Below are 16314 nucleotides of genomic sequence, written 5' to 3' on the forward strand. Positions count from 1 at the left end.
CCTTCTCCGTCTCCAAGTTCTTGGCCACCTCCTCCAGACTGCTCTGACTCATTTCCAACTGCTCGTCGCTGCTCTCCTTGTGCAAACTCGCCTCGCTCTTGAACGTCTCCGACTCGGTCAAACGTCTGATCGTGCTCTTGTAACGCTTGCACTCGTCCGTCAGCGCCACCTCTCTTCTCCTGAACATCTCCATCTCTCTGTCCTTCTCCTCGATCACCTGCGTGGCCAGTCGAAGATCGTGGACCAACTTCGCCACGCAATCCGTCGTACGCTCGTCCTCGATCGTTCTTATGGCTTTCTCCTGCTTCATATCTTGCGACGCCGAGGCCAACACGTGACCGGCCAACTCGATGAAATCTGGTCTCTGAAAGGAATAACGTTGGCGGGTTTTAAGGGAAGAGAGAGAGAGAGAGAGCGTCCTCGAGGAGGAATGAAATATCGTGTACTCACTTCGATCTTGCTGTCGGTGCTGTCGGTCGGGCTGCTCTCCATGGTCGTGGAGGCGGTCATCAGTTTGAACCGGCTCCTGATCGATTGAAGCTCGCTCTTGTACTCCATCTGCAGCTTTTCGGTCGCCTCCTTCACCATCCTCTTCTGATCGCTGCGCGCCGTGTCCAAACTCTCCTCCAATTCCTGGATACGTTTCTGGCATTGCGTGACGGAATTGGTGAGGGACGCTATCTCCAAGAACCTCTCGTCGTTCGCGCTCTTCACCGCCGACTCCTTCTCGGCGCGCGCCTGCTCCAACGCCTCCTCGAGCTGTTGGTGGAGCCGCGTCTGCAGCTCTCTCATCTCCGTTTGCTCGTTCTCCAGCTTCTGGCGCATGGTCGATATCAGCCGCTCGTGCTCCGCCAGCTCCGTCTCCTTCTCCATCACGCTCCGTTTCAACCCGCATATCTCCTCCTCCCGGTTCTGGATCATCTTCTTCACGTCCGCCATCTCGAGCTCGTGGTCCACCGTCAACTCTTGCTCCCGTTCACGGAGACGGCGATCGCACTCCCGGGTGTACAACGAGAGGGCCTCGCGGACCTGGTCGGTCGTCTTCGAGAAACCGGCCGCCTCCTCGTTCGAACGATCCCTGAGAACGGCCAACTCCTGGCGGACGGACCTCAACGCCTCGTACACCACCGCCTTCATCGTTTTCAACATGGAACGAAGCCTCTCCACCTCCTCCCGCGTGTTCCCAAGATTCTCCTGAAACGTCGACCGTCAGAAATGCGTCGATGAGTGGACCGTCGAAGAACGGTGTCCTTCTTGTTTTCAAACAGTCGCAAGAGAAAACAACTATCGTAACGTATTTCGTTCGCAGGCGTGGTGAAGTGAAAAAGAGTAGAAAGAAAGAAAGAAAGAGTCGATCAATGTTGTTAGCGATAGATTAGGATAGAATAGTAGGGATCCCAAAGGTGAGTCGACGCGGCGATAAAGTTAAAGCGATGAAAATGCGTGATATCTCTCGTCTCGATTTTCGAAATATGGAAACGTACTTCGGGATCATGGGAGCGGGAGTATCGAGTGCGACGGCAGCTATCCTGTAAAAAAAATCAAAACACACGCAGTCACACGAGACGCGGTCGGCTAATAATAAACGTTCAACGTGAAACGCTTAAGCTGTGTGCTCTAGAGAGAAAGGTTGGACAAATTAAATTCGACAAACTCGTGAAAGAGGCGATGGCAGGCAAGAGATACATACCCACACGACTTGGAAAATTACTTTGCAATAAGTCAGCGCTAATAGCTTACTGGATAGCGAATGTAAAGACAATGACAACGAAAGTTACCTAGAAACCACAGAAAGGGAAAGTAAGTGGACATAAAAATTCAAATAAGCGGACAACGTCTAGTGAAAAAAAAAAAAAAAAAGAAAAAGAACGTCTTTCCTTAAAAACGAAGATGCACGTATATAACATATATATATATATTATAAAATATATTATTAATATACACTCTATTTTTATATATATATATATATATATAAATATACAATATCGTAGATACAAGGAGGAAAATGATAGACACGCATAGACAAGGAGATACACGAATCAAAAATGGGAAGAAACTAATATTTGAAATATGTGTAAAGCAAACAAGTATATACACACATATATATATATATATATATCTCGTAAGAGGGATTGGGATGGGATAATGAATAAAAGTACGTGTATATATATATATATACATATACATATGTATATGTATATATATATACATTAGCGGTAATGGAACGTTTACGGCTACGACTACAAGGTCTGTTAGCGAGCTGTAAGTCGTCCAGTACCTGGAGAAGGGAAACGATAGCCTGATGCTGGCCGTCGGCGGGATGCTCGCTGAGGCTGCTCGGCAGAGACTCGTCCATGTAAAACTCGGTAGCCATGAAGTCGGTAGGCCCAACTCCTACGGATGGGCTGCTACCGCCGCTGCCCGACAACTGGTGACGTTGCTGCTGGTGCTGCTGCTGGCCGTCGCACATCACGGACCGTGACAGGGAGGAGGGAGGATTCGGGCTTAGGGAGTTTGCCTCCTCGGCGGGCATCGTGCTCGACGGCGCCTCGTGATATTTGGGAAGACAGTGGTTGGCACGGTGAAGCAAACAGCTCGACTCGCCGTTCTCGGCGCACTCGGTTAGCGGGCTCAGCTGAGCCGGACGCTCGCTCACGGACAGACTGGGGAAATGGAAGGATCCAGGCTCGCTCGAGGAGGATGACCGGTTCGTCAGGTCCGCGACTTTCGAATTAAGCGGGGATACGTTAGTCGAGGTCGAGGAAGCGGGGGAGACGCTTCGCGAGGCACCAACCTCCAATTGCTTCTGACGCGTTTGTTTCGCGCCATCGAACGACTCCGGTTTAGAGTCCGTGGCGCCCTGCCCGATCTTCTCGAACTCCTCCGTGTCCGTCTCCGATTCGAAACCACCCCTGAAAGTGAAACGAGGGTGAATCTCTTTGCTAAAATTCGCTAAAGTCCCCCCTCCCCCAGAAATACCTGTCGAACAGCATCGGAGCTCTGGCTCGTTCCTGCTCCTTGGTGGCCACGTCCACGCGCATGGAAGCGCCATCCTTCTCCTTGTTGTTCTCGTCTGTGCTGGTGAGACTCTTCGACAGGAAGAACTGAGTGATGCTGTTCAAGTCTGGCGACGAGATGGTGAGCGCCAGATCGGGTAGCTGAGATCTAAGAGATTCCATGTCCTCCGCCGTCAACTGCAACACGTACACGTTGCGCGATACAACGTCTCCTCTCGCCAATTAAAAGATAGAAATGCGAACGATTACCTTTGGCAGCCCGTTGTCGAAAACGGACGGCGCCTGGGTGGCGAATGGGGGTGGCGTGTCCTCGAGGCCGGGGAACAAGGTGTTGAGGAAGTGGCCGTCGAATTTGCTCTGAAACTCCCTTCTACGGGCCAATTCCTCGCTGTGGACGGTGAGCAATTGGCAGGCCAAGTTGCTTGCCCAAACGAGGAAAGCCTGGGAGAACGTTCTCCTCCTGACCACCTCGGCCACGGCGTTCATGTACATCTGGGGCGCGAGGTGGATCTGCTGAAGGACCTCGAGATGCCTCCTCAAACGTTTCAGACTCTCGTGGTACATGACCAGCTTGCCGTCCACCTCCATCATCTTGTTCTCCACGTACATGATCCACTTGAGCCGATGATAGATGTTCACAGACAGCTCCTCCTTCGCCTTCGTGCACCTACGCCTTATGTCCCGCAACTTGTTGTGATTCTGCAGCATGACGAGCAGCTGGCGCCTGTGCGACGTGCACAGGTCGGGCAGCACGCTCGCGTCGCCCAAGTTGTTCGCCCGGCTCTGATTCTGGAGGAAGCCCTGGGCGAGCTCCCCCTGCTCCTGGACCAGCTTCTTCGTCTGGGCCATCAGCTGCTCCAATGCGAACAACCTCTCGCCCAGGCCCTTGATCTCCTTCATGTCCTGCTTGTTCGCGCTGTCTATGGCCGCGTTCACCTCGGCCTTCAACGCCTCCATCACCCTCTCGTCGAACTGCTCCAGGCCCCTCGAGCACTGCTCAGCCACCTGCTCCAGGCTGCTCTGATTGTCCTTCGCCGAGATCCATCGAAGCAGGCTCAGAACCTTCTCCCTCCCCTCCGAGTCCTTCTCGGGCTGGCTCGGCTGCTCGTCCGGGCTCAGCAAACCTTCCGCCTGGGCCCTCAGCGCCGGCAGGATCGGGATTTTCGCCAGGGTGCCCAGGTCGCCGTTGAAGCTACGAATTTGTCCCGTTTTTTGAAATTTTACTACTACCTCGAGATTATTTTCTTTCAGAACGTAATATGAACCGATCCAGGTCTCGTTAAAAATGTCGAATCCAGTGACGAACTCGATTCGGATGATATCCTTAGTCTTAGCTATTTATCGGCCGAGGCGAGAGTTTCTAAAATAAACCGGGCTTATTTATCTTTTCATGCTTACTTCTCGAGTAGTTCCATGTGCCGCTGCCTCTCCGACAAGTAAACGGCGAAGCTCTGCTGCAGGAGGTCGGCCCGTGACTGGAACATCTGAGTGATGTCCTCCAGATTCGCGACCACGGCTGCCCAACCCTGCTGCTGAAGGTGCTGATCGTGGACCAGCCTCTCGCAGATCCTCGTCTGCTCCCGCGCCAGTCCGCAGCACTGCTGGGCCAATTGGGCGCGGGCGATCAAGGTCTGGTAAGTGGCCGGCATCGCGAGCGACGCGTCGATCTGATTCTGAAGATCGACATCTGAAATTTCGAAATCACATATCATTCGCAGTTGGTCTCGATGAAGGAACACTTGAAACGAAGGACGATCTTTCGATCGAATTTTGGATAGATTTTGCGCTCTACCAACGGTGACAATATTTATTTATTTACGAACAGGCTCTTTGAGTGTAATCTAATATAAAGCGTGGAATGATATGCTATCGAATGGTTAGATTTTTTTGTATTTGAAATTGGATTTGACAGACGTTATTTTCAAAGCATATTTTCGAGCATCTTTTGCAAGCATCGAATACGGTAATAAAATTAGTTCGAGCGACTTTATTATTAAATTATCGCGCCAATTTTCCTTCTTTATACGTAAAAACAAGTATTAAAATATAAAAGTTTTATACGTCGATTTGTGCGTGAAATCTTCCTTCTTTCTCGTTCGATTACGATCCGATTGTTCGATTCTTGAAACGATATCGAGCTCAAGCTTCTCAGAATTAGGGATAACTCGTCGACGAAATCGGTTACGATCCTTAGGTCGGGCGCACGGTTTCCTTCACGAGGGTGAATTTCGAGAGCGAGTGTTGCCTCGAGTTGGATCCTCGCGGGTCGATAGCGTGGTGGAAAAACAAAGGAGGAGAGGAGTGTGTGCACGCGCTATCGATCGTGTGCACGAAGATGATGATCATGCGCTTTCGTCACCCCTTCCGATCGAACGTCCAATTTTTAATAGAATTCCCAAATTCAACAGTGGTATTTATTTAATTCATCTCGTGTTAGATTTTTACTACACGAATTTCGCCGCACTCCAGTTATCCCGTATATTTTCTAGAATTTCTAGAAGCTCGTTGTTGGGCTTTCTGGTTGCCAAGGTTGCTCGGTAGAACCCTCCCCAGTAATTGCTTCTCCGGGTGTGGAAATTTTTCCAAGCCCCAATTTCATCAGATGGTAGAACGTGGCCAGGGAATCTACTGTCAAAGGAAAGCCCAGTGAGTGATGGATCGTTTCGGGCCGCCACAAGGGAGGCTCGCACGAACCGTTTCGAGGAAATTGGCCAAAAATGCACGGGAAAATAATAATCGAAATTTCGTAAAATTCTCCCAGAATTCCCAATGGTTTCATGATGCGCAAGTGGCGTTCCCCGATCTTGCAATTAAAGAAATTACTCGCGAAATTAAATGAATAACGAGCAGAATGATCGCAGAATTGTTAACAGAACGATCGTAACGATTCAGAGGAGTGAGATCTCGTGCGATATTAACCCTGTAGTCGCTCTGCACGAGATATTGACGATACGACGATTGGAATATATCATCAATTTTTTCTCAGCTCAGAGGCGGACAAACGTTAATTCAAATCCTCGTTATATCTCTGCTCGAGGGATAGAGGAACGGATACAGTGTCCACCGAGCTCTGCCTCTGTGGATAATTGATCGAGCTTCGAGCGATGTAATCTTGGCACGCGATGAAAGCTCAAGGTCGTGGACACGGCTCGCGCCATCTCTGCACACTTACGTCATAGCCTGGATTTCGGGCGGCGCGCACCTGGCGGCTCGTTCTCGTTTCGCTTCACAACATTTACGATTCCAAAATTATTACGATTGAATTTTCTTCTTTTTTTTTTTTTTTACGTCTCTTTTCAAAATATCGCACCCGAATATTCCGTTTGAAATTATTCCTATCTCGCACGAGGACGATGAACTTGGCCCATTTTTCCTTTCTTTTCCAATTTAAAAGTCTTGGAAAATCTTAACGAATTAGACGAGATGAATCTCGGTACAGGTTCAGCCGTCGACTGAACTACAGGTTTCGACAGGTGTGCCGCCTCGACATTGATGGAAGAGAAACTGTTTACGTCCCGAGAATCATTATATTTTTGATTGACGAATATCGCACGATCCCTCGAACGAGAAATCGTTATCGTATATTTCATTACATACATTCGAGCAAAGTTGTGCCGTGCAGAGAATGATTGATCGATGATTCAGCGTTGTCAAACGTTCAAACATTTCATTTTTCTCTTCTTTTTCGTCGGAAATATCGATCTTGGGAGAAATTTATCCAACGAAACTTGCTAACCGCTCCTCCTTTCGATTCGAAAAATCATATCGCTCGAACGAATAACACGATAGATCGATTTCGAACCCTGTCAACCGATTAAGAAAGAGGCCGCAATCATCGAGGAAAATTCATCGCCCTTCCTTCGTCTCGAGGGGTGGGTGAACGAAACACACCGAAATTCTCGGTCGGAGAGGGAAAGAAGGGGGAGAGCGCGCGAAGACAACAAGAAAGAGGGTGAAGGAAGAGTAAATCGAGGCTGAAGTATATATTGCACAACTGTTGGACAACGTATCGATTTTACGCCGCGCCGGTTCGCTCCCTTTTTTCCCTCTACGACGCCCCCAGTTTCCGTGTCTGAAAAAGACGGAGAAAGAAAGAGAGAAAGGGAATCTGTCGGAAAAAGAGATCGAAAAATTCGTTCGAGATTGAAAGAAGTCCCGTTTGCTCTTAATTAAGACCGAATAGATCGAAACAACCTGACCGATTGATTTATCAATAATCAACGATTTTTCTTTCGACGCAAAAAACGTAGAGCATTGGCGATCATCGCGCGCGATTAGCCAGTTTTCCCAGTGACTGCATCGCTATCTATAGCGCCTGAACCATCGATCAAACGTCCTTCGCGAAATCTTTTCTTTTTCCCAGTCTCGATCTTCTTCCAGTAAAATTCAGAGAAATTTCTTTTTTCGAATGCTCGTCGTCGATGCGATTCGGAGCAAAAATATATATATACATTTATAGCTAAAGAGTTATCTTGTCTGGTTTCATTAACGAGCGCAACGCCGGTCGTAATATTTATAATTCTGCACGCATCGTGTCTATAAGGGGGTCCCAAAAAAAGATCGGAGGTGTGCAACATTGTTGCACAACGTGTGAAAGAGGAGGGAGGGATAGGTGGGAAAGATGATGATGAAAATTCGCTTCGTGTTTCGCGCACCGTATATAACGCGGCGGTGACCTCTTTTCAATCGCATGCGATTGCGTAAGCTTCCGGCGCAGGTTTGAACCTGGCAAACAGGGGCCAAGAATTTCACGGCACGACACTGAATTCCCAGAATATCTTAACTTGGACTAATGCTCCCCTTTTCTAATTATAAGTTCTACGCACCGCAAAACACACACCCACGCGAAACGTGGACACGCGCGCGCGCGCGATCGATAAGTTCGTCAAAAGCGACTCTTTCTTTTTTTCTCGAGAAACGAAAAGACACGCCACAGAAAGTTACGCATGAAAGATGAAGATCTTCAAAATTTCAATCTTATCCTGTACGGATAATCGAGTATATACGCGGTGGATTATAAAGAGGGCGGCGATCCATCGCGAGTTATTAAAGGGTCGATGGGCCAGGCTCGGTCGTGGCAGAAGAATTCGTTCGGTCTCCGCACGACACGGCGTTCAAAAGGCAACGAGTCGATGGGAACGCGTGGACGCAGCAATGAGCGTGGCGGGTCGCGATCTTATCCACGGTGAAAACTCGGCCGTCCATCCGGTGAGAGGAGATGGGGTGATCGGTTGGTCGATCGCCAGGAAACGATCTCGAGGTATCGCTCCATCGATATCGGCCGATTTCTCTCTCTCTCTCTCTCTGTCTTCTGCGTCGTTGTTTCCTCCACGCGATTCTTTATTTTCGTGAAACGAGGAAGCAACGATAGTTCTTATTCTTATCCTCGTGCGATAAATTCGGTTGGAAAGTGAATGGTTGTTGGAAACTCGCGTGTATTCTTTTTCTTTTCGTTTTTCGTCGTTGGATATTGGAGCCGGATACCAGGGGGGGGGGGTCGTAAAACGGTACAAATTAGCGGTTTTCTCTGCCCGGTACCAGTGAAACTCGATACTTTTACCGTGCGTTTTCTCAATTAGAACGAATAGTTTTTCGCGATCGTTAATAATATAATAAACGAATTCATTTCCGTCGACGAGCAGTTATCGACAAGAAGTTATTTGGCGGAATAAAGGGAAATGGAATTAAAAGGCGGGATTACAACACTGTTTTTTTTTCTTTTTTTTTTGCATTAATTGCAGATCTTGCTAATTCACGATCGACTTGCGGTGCAATGCAATTATTCCAGAAGAAGAAAAAAGGATTTACGTAAATGACGAGAATGGAAATTTTCCATCGGGAGGATATCGCGAAAAGTGCACGACCCACGATTCACTTGTCACGCGCACAACAACTTTCACTAGCTACACCCATATTTGATGAAATATCGCTTATTATCCATTCTCGTTATCCGCATTGGAGGACGATTTCGAAATCTCGTTTTAAAATTTACCCTGCACAGTTACATTACTTTCCGTCTCTTTATTTCTACGCGTAAATTCGAAGAATTTCCTGCAGCAAAAGAGGAGGGAATAATTAAAGGGATGATTCGCGTGAATCGATCGTTTTTCACCGAATTGCCGCCGATGAGATCTGAAAAGGAAAGCCTCGCGTTACTAGAATAAACCCTCAAGGCTTTTGGGACACGGTCCAAATATCCGACAACGCAACATCGCCTCTAATATATCGCGCACACCCTCTATGCACCGCTCAGACACGTCAATAAACGATCCTAATTTATGCGATTCCGTATATCGAGCTTCTGCACGGAGAGAGAGAGAGAGAGAGAGAGAGAGAGAGACAACCTTCCTCCATTTCCATCCACCGATGATTTCGAATTGGAGACGTATGCGAGATAATTAAGAAAGAGGGGGCTGCTGCTCGTTTATTTTCTCCACGATTAATAATTAAAATGTTCGTTGAATAAAGAGAAGAGAATCGTCTTTGAGAAAAGTCCAGTTTTACGGGAAATCGTTATATATTTAACGATTGACAATTCGTGTCAATAACAATGACTCTTTGTACGATATTTTCCCTCCTCGAATATAAGAAAATGGAGGAAGGAGATGGAGGTATGAGAAGTACGGCTGCATATCGATTCACGCGGATGCTTTCAACGAAATTAATGCTTCAACTTTCGAGATGAAAGCCTGCCTAATATTTATGCCTCGATAATCCCGATTAATAGAATTAACAATCGAAATGCACGAAGAGAGAAACATTGCAAAGTGTCGTGCGCATCTTTGAGAGATTGCAATCTCGTTTCTCTCTCGAACGAGAATCGTCCACGAAATTATTAATTTTCGGCGCATTGCTGGCTATTCATTTTATATATACTTTAATATATAAATATATCAGTTCTTAGTTTTCATTAACCAATTCCGAATTAATTGTTTTCAGTGTACTCTCTACTTGTTCGCTCGTTTCCAAAGTCAATTTTAAGTATTTTGGTATCTGAATATAAGCCTCTAATTGGCAACTTCAACTCATATTATCGGTGGTAATAACACCCTCCCTTTTAGATTTGAAATTGTATAAAAATGCAGAGTGATTCGCTAACGAGTCATACTTGCCCCTCTTTTCTGTTTCTATTATTCTTAAATTTTAAATTCCGTCACGTATATTTTATATTTCAATGCTTATTCCATTAAGTTTCTTTTAAAATTTCGCTTTAACTCTTGCGTCGCCATATAATCCTATATATTTTATTATTGTACATATACATTAGTAAAAATATAATATAATATAACGTTGCAGAGGGCTCTTCTTACTTGACCGATAACCTTCTTAAATATAACAAATACGAATGTAAATGGTTAAAATCTTATTTTTCTTGAAGAAGAAGAAAGCGTCAGCAATATACGTGCGACGAACGTGTTGAAGGAAAAAACGAGAGCGAAGATAAATCCCCCCTTCATCGGTTAATTGACCCGCTATCGAACACCCGTTTCTCTCCCGCATACGACGCGAATCTTGATCGAAGATAACCCCCGCTGTCCTTTGCCCGATCCAACGCTTTTCCCTCCCCTTTTCGGCCACAAACTCCAACAATGTGGCTGCTCCGACAATTCGAGCAAACGTAATCGCCGATATCGTGGAAAATGCTTCCAATCAATCTTCGAATCCAGAGAATAATGAAAATCTCGGGGATATTTTCAAAGCTGCTTTCATATCTCATATTATTCTTTCAAATTTCATCCCCGAGTTTGTGACGCGAGATTAAGCGATCGATCTCGTAAGTTTGAAAGGGTTAATTGGCATGGCTTCGTTGGAGGGAGATAGTTAATCGTGCAACAATGAGCATCGTTGTGCGAGGAAAAGCGGGGAGAAATGGTATCGCGGGGTCTAAATAAGAGCCGGCCGATTGGTTATCGACAGCTAAATAAAGAATATCGGCTCGATGCTCTTTTGTTGCGCGCTCCTTCTCCACTTTTCCCAGATTCGAATCGAATCTCTGGTCTTCGCTTCGCGAGTCATTCTTACGGATCGCTTGGAATTCATATTCCGAATTTTTATTTCGTTGCTCTCGTCTCTTTCAACTCTCATTCCATTGAAAGAGAACGATTTTTATCTACGTCTGATTCTTTTGAAATATCGAATACCTAAGATCTTTGAGTAATAATCTTATCAAGTTGTAAGGAACGGTTAGATTTTCTATCTCAAGTTGGATCGAACTGGTTCCACTTTGAAAACAGATGAATGAAAATCGAAATAGCGGTAAGAGAAGGTGAAAAATAAGAAGAATAATAGAATTATTACGATACAGACTTCAACGTCCGACAAATTTTCTTTCTTCATACGTAAAGACACGTGTGAAAGTACAAATATTTCTTGGAAAAAAAAAAAAAAAAGACTAAAAGTGATCAAAGTTCGATATCGATACGACAACTTCAACTTACGTTTAAACTACATGAAAGAGTTCGAACACGGTCAATTCCCATCTGAAATCATTTCAAGTTAAGGAACGGAAAAGGAGCGCCTGGAGCGCAAACGTAGGTTAAATTGTTTAGTTTAGAAAAAAAAAAGAAAAAAAAGTTTCCCAAAGATTTTTAGTCCCGATAGTTCGCCTCTCTAAAAACCTCAAATTTAAACTACCTGCTATCCCTTCGAATTTTCCCCTTCGAATTCCTAAACCTTCGGGAGATGAAAATCTTTCGAGGTATTCCGTTAGAATGGGAAAAAAAAAAAAAAAGGTTTCAGAGGGGGGAGAAAAGGTGAAAACGAGCGGTTGAACGAGGCAGGGAGGCCTTACCTAGGCCTGGCGGATCGATGGCCGAGGTTCCGCTAAAGAGGCCTATATTTATCCGCGTTTGGGTCGAGGGAAAAAAAAAACTACTGGTCATCCGCGCGAAGAAACGTAATTTTGGAACGACGAATAGGGGGACCCATCTAGATGGAATCTTTCCCCCCCCCCCCTCCTTTTCTGGGGGGAAAACGAACGAGGCGAGGAGAACGTTTTTCGTGAGAGAGAAAGAGGAAGAAAGAAGGAGGAGCGTGTTCGTTCGAACCTGCTGTTCCCTTCGTGGAGAAAAAAAGAAAAGTTCGGATCGTTTCGAGGCAAAGTCGTATCCCGAACGTTGGATATAATTTGTGACTACTTCGTTTTTATTAAACATTTTAATGAATAAATATATATATATATATATATATTCGATCCAATCTTTCTCGAAAGGAAATTCTATTCTAACCGGATATATATTTGTTTATTTATCGACGAACCTCTCTCTCTCTCCTTCTATCTAAGAGCGTGCTTTTTTATCGAGCGTATCATCGTGAAAGTTCGCGTTTAAAGTGGATCGCGGGGTCACGGAAAACGGCCCGTTCTCGAACATCTCGTTCGCTTTCGACCTCTTTCACCGGCCGTGAAACGGGATCCAACGGGCGGAGAAACAAGAGACGGAGACGAAACAAGAAGAGAGCGAAGATGTAATGCAACGAACACGGATCCTGTTGTTTCGAGGCTATAAAAAACGTCGCGCCAAAATTTCTTTGGCCAAAGGAATTATTTGGAAGGAATTTTCTTTCGAAAGAGGAGGACAAAGAGATTTGCTCGACAAAGAAGGGAAAAGAGTTTTTCCTCGCGCGATTCTCGCTCGATCGGTCGCAGGAGGTTGAGCAAGAAACAAAGTAACGCCGCATTCCCACACACACACGCACACGTTCCACTTTCGTTTCTGTTTTCCCAAGCAACGTTTTCCTGCCCGTAGTTACATAAAAGATGACTTAAAAAGATCTCGCCAAGCTTTCAATAAAATCGAATCATCGTGTCATGCTCGAATTTTAATCGAAAGTCAGGTCGTAAACTTTCATAACGTTCCATCGCTCTCCACTTGGGCAATTTCTGTAATTTCGACCGATCCACACGCACTTGACACACGGTCTTGGACGGGAATAATTTTATTCAGAATCGGTCGAAGAGAAGAGACGTTTGTAGGAGCGGTGTTTAATCACGTAACAGATTATGTATACTCGTCGATTAGATCTGTCCGCTTGTCCCATCCCGTGTAATATTTACACGTTGCATAATAAAACTAACGACGTTAACGTTACCTATTTATGCATTGTTTACCGTCCTCTCGTAAGGAAGCGGAGGATCCGAACCTCCTATTTTGAATATGTTAATAGAACGTGCTAAGAGATCACAAGTTTCTAATAATACCTGTTATTCACACACCTCGATTCGATCCACCTCTTCCCTCCCTCCGCCTTGCCGCGAGCAGGACTTCGAGGAAGAACAATATCGATAATTATATCGGTGGTGAAAATTCCAAGGACTCGTTTCGAAAATAACGAGCGATGCCTTTCCATTCCATTCCATTGTTGCTCAAATAAAGCCCCTCCTTGGAGCAGTCCCAAAAGGATCATCATCGTCATCGAAACAAAGAAGATGAAATAATTGGGATTGGAAAATCGAGCCGGGTGGAAATAAAAAGGAAACAATATGGCGCGCGCTTGCATCACCTTCGCAATTACCGCACTCGGTTATTGGAGGCGAGTGTATGGGTGAATACGTTTGTTTCGAGCGTGTCATTCATGATCGTCGCTTCCGCGAAATATTGCTTGTTACTTAACGAGGACAAGCTTCTTTGATAAGTTCTTCGTTGAGAAGGAATAATTACTCGCGAACAGGAAGGGAAAAGGATGAAATTTCGAAAATTCTCGGCGAAAGGGTATGCTTGTGTCTGCTGTTATTATTATCTATGAAACGTATGTGGCGATAATATATATATATATAACGAGATCGATGATCAATTGTCGGTCGATGAAATCGATCGAGTGAGAATTTATGCGTTAATTCCTTCGACTCGTGAACACGAAGATACCCCCGCGCAGCTTGTAACTTCCTGCTGACGCAGAAACTAGAGCATCCTGTCGCTCCGTAACAATGCTCGACTGTTACTAAATTGTTGTATCGATCACGCTCTCCACGTTTCATCCACGACACGCCGTCGTTTTTCTATCATCCTCTCTCTCTCTCGAGAAGAAGAAGAAGAAGAAGAGGAGGAGTAGCTCTCATCTTTTCTCTCCAATCTCTCTTCACCCTCGACGAAATTCAACGAAATTAATATCCATCGATCCATCGGTCAACCAAGCGATTTGATGGGGGAAAAAAAAACGAAACTTCATCTTGCGTCGATCAAACCGTATACGACGAGCGTGTTGCAACCGAATAAATGTTGGGATGTAATCCTATGTAATTTCAAGCTCGTAAAAAAAACGAGCATGATTCGACGTTAATTCCGATTAATGTAATTTCAACCAATTACACCTCGTTACAGCCACCGACTTTCTAATACTCCTTTCGTCCGTTTCTATCGTGTTCCAGCTCGTGTTCTTCGAGAAAAGGAAAGAAACGAAAAGTATACAACAGCAGGCAATTTTCTTCCAGCAACGTTGGCGAGGGGGGAAAAAGGTGGAAGGCAAAAAAATGAAACGGTTTGGAATATAATTCAGTCGCGTCTGTCGAAGCAAACTTGACTGTACGAAAATATTTATTCATCGGTGTATAGATGAGCAGTAAACGTCTAACGTTAATGTTTCCCGTCGTTAATCCGCGATTAGTAGAATCAGTAAATCGGATTTTTCCTTTTGTTTATCATCAATTTTTTATCATTTTTAAACTTTCTCTCTCTCTCTCTCTTTGAAGAAAGTGTCTCGACCGCTCGTTCAAAAAATTTCGCGACAAGAACGCGCGAAAGAAAGAAAGATAAAGAAAAATGGATGATGCGTGGACCCGCCGCCGCTTTTGATGTATCTACGCGGTGGGAGGGAATAGGCCACTCGATGGCGCTAAGAAAATCGCATGACCGCGTTGCCACGTTCTGTTGCAACGGCCAGAAAATAAAAGCCGCCCGAGGGAATGGAATAATATGCGGCCACGTGTGTACGCGTGTGCCGCACACAGTGGCGCGATGAATAACGAAGCTATTGCTTATTCATTGCGATAACGTGGAATTTTCACCGCCGCTCGTTATTTCTTTTATCACCAAACCGATGTATTTAGAGCGCGTGTTTTCCTTTTTCTTCCTTCCAGAAAAGAGGGGAGCCGTTTTCTCGAACATTTGGAACGTGGAAGAAAATGGATCTTTTCTGGAAATTGGGAAAAAAAACTCGAAGTTTCGAGAGATCGAATATAAAATCGCGTAAAAAATTTTGTCACGCTATAAGAACTCGAAGGAAAAGTCTACGTTTCAAGGTTCGAAGAAAATGAAGGAGGGGAGAAATCAATCGCGTGGACGTCTAAAGGAGAGAGAGAGAGAGAGAGAGAAAGGAAACGCACGAAATTGAATAACAATTAGAGCGACCTCGATGAATTACTAACGCTTCGCGATTTCCGTAACAGTTGATTCCAGTTGTGTCCCAACGATAATGCAATTAGCGTAATTAACGTTTCCGCGAGTTAGCTGCACGAGAATTCCATCCTCCCTCGAATTCGCGTTTAACTCCCCGCTCTAACAATAACTCGAATCCTTGTTTATCGTTATAAAATTATCCTTAAAGAAAAAATCGATGAAATTGGTGGATCAAGCGCACGTCTCGATCGTGATGTAATCGCAAATTGTCACGAAGAGGAGGAACGAAGGAACTGGGCGAAACGATTTCGATCGATGAATCGAAAGCGACGACGGTTGGAAATTGGAACGATTCGAGAATAGGAGGTGTAGGTTTCAAGGCCACTCCATCTTTCTTTCCAAAAATCACTATCCTTTAATTTTATCTCTTCTTTTTGGAGATTCAAAATTTTCATTTCAATTTGAATACCTGAATTTTCCCAGAACCCAGAATCAAGATGATTAAGACTTAACACCATGACAACACGAAATAAATATCTTTAGATGTATTCTTTAATCTTATCTCTTCTCTTTGGAGATTCAAATTTCAATCGAATAAACAAGTTTTCCACAGCCAGTTGCAAACTATTTTCCCCCTTTTCCTTTTTTTCCACAAGAAAGATAATTCTCGATCCTTTTCTGAATCTGAGGAAGCGAATATATTTCGTCTCGAAATTTTATTTTACTACCCTATTCCGAATCCAATATACCACATCATTGATTGGAACGAATATATAACCCCTGTCCGAGCGATTTACGTCATTTCTGTTTAACGACGTTCCACGTCACACTCGCGGTGGAAAATTCATCGATGGAATTAGACGAGGAATAATAGAAGGCGAATTCGTTTCTTCCAATATTTCTGTTCTCCTCTCTCTTTCTCCAATCCCACGAGAATAATCGCACGTGTAACTGTGAAAGTGTCC

The 16314-nt window shown here is 45.0% G+C and overlaps 1 protein-coding gene across 3 annotated transcripts in view; it reads right to left on the reverse strand.

Moving 5' to 3' along the window:
* Nucleotides 1-16314, reverse strand: part of Atg17 (autophagy-related 17) — a 39993-nt gene that overhangs the window by 7824 nt on the left and 15855 nt on the right. The window contains exons 1-7 of one of the 3 annotated variants that reach the window (XM_086915559.1): nt 5079-5450; nt 4416-4704; nt 3267-4209; nt 2980-3194; nt 2795-2912; nt 451-1194; nt 1-364 (exon numbers count right to left, since the gene is read on the reverse strand). The exon at nt 1-364 is cut by the window's left edge and continues 644 nt beyond it. In XM_086915559.1, the coding sequence (XP_086771685.1) occupies nt 1-364; nt 451-1194; nt 2795-2912; nt 2980-3194; nt 3267-4209; nt 4416-4666 (2635 nt within the window). In that variant the 5' untranslated portion in view covers nt 4667-4704; nt 5079-5450. Of the gene's footprint in view, nt 365-450; nt 1195-2278; nt 2913-2979; nt 3195-3266; nt 4210-4415; nt 4705-5078; nt 5451-16314 lie in introns of those variants that run through there. The other 2 variants (XM_086915558.1, XM_086915557.1) reach the window with 2 other exon arrangements.

Source organism: Apis florea, unplaced genomic scaffold (assembly GCF_048593485.1).
Source record: "Apis florea isolate Af1SG1 unplaced genomic scaffold, ASM4859348v1 contig_3793_pilon, whole genome shotgun sequence".
Taxonomy (NCBI): domain Eukaryota; kingdom Metazoa; phylum Arthropoda; class Insecta; order Hymenoptera; family Apidae; genus Apis; species Apis florea.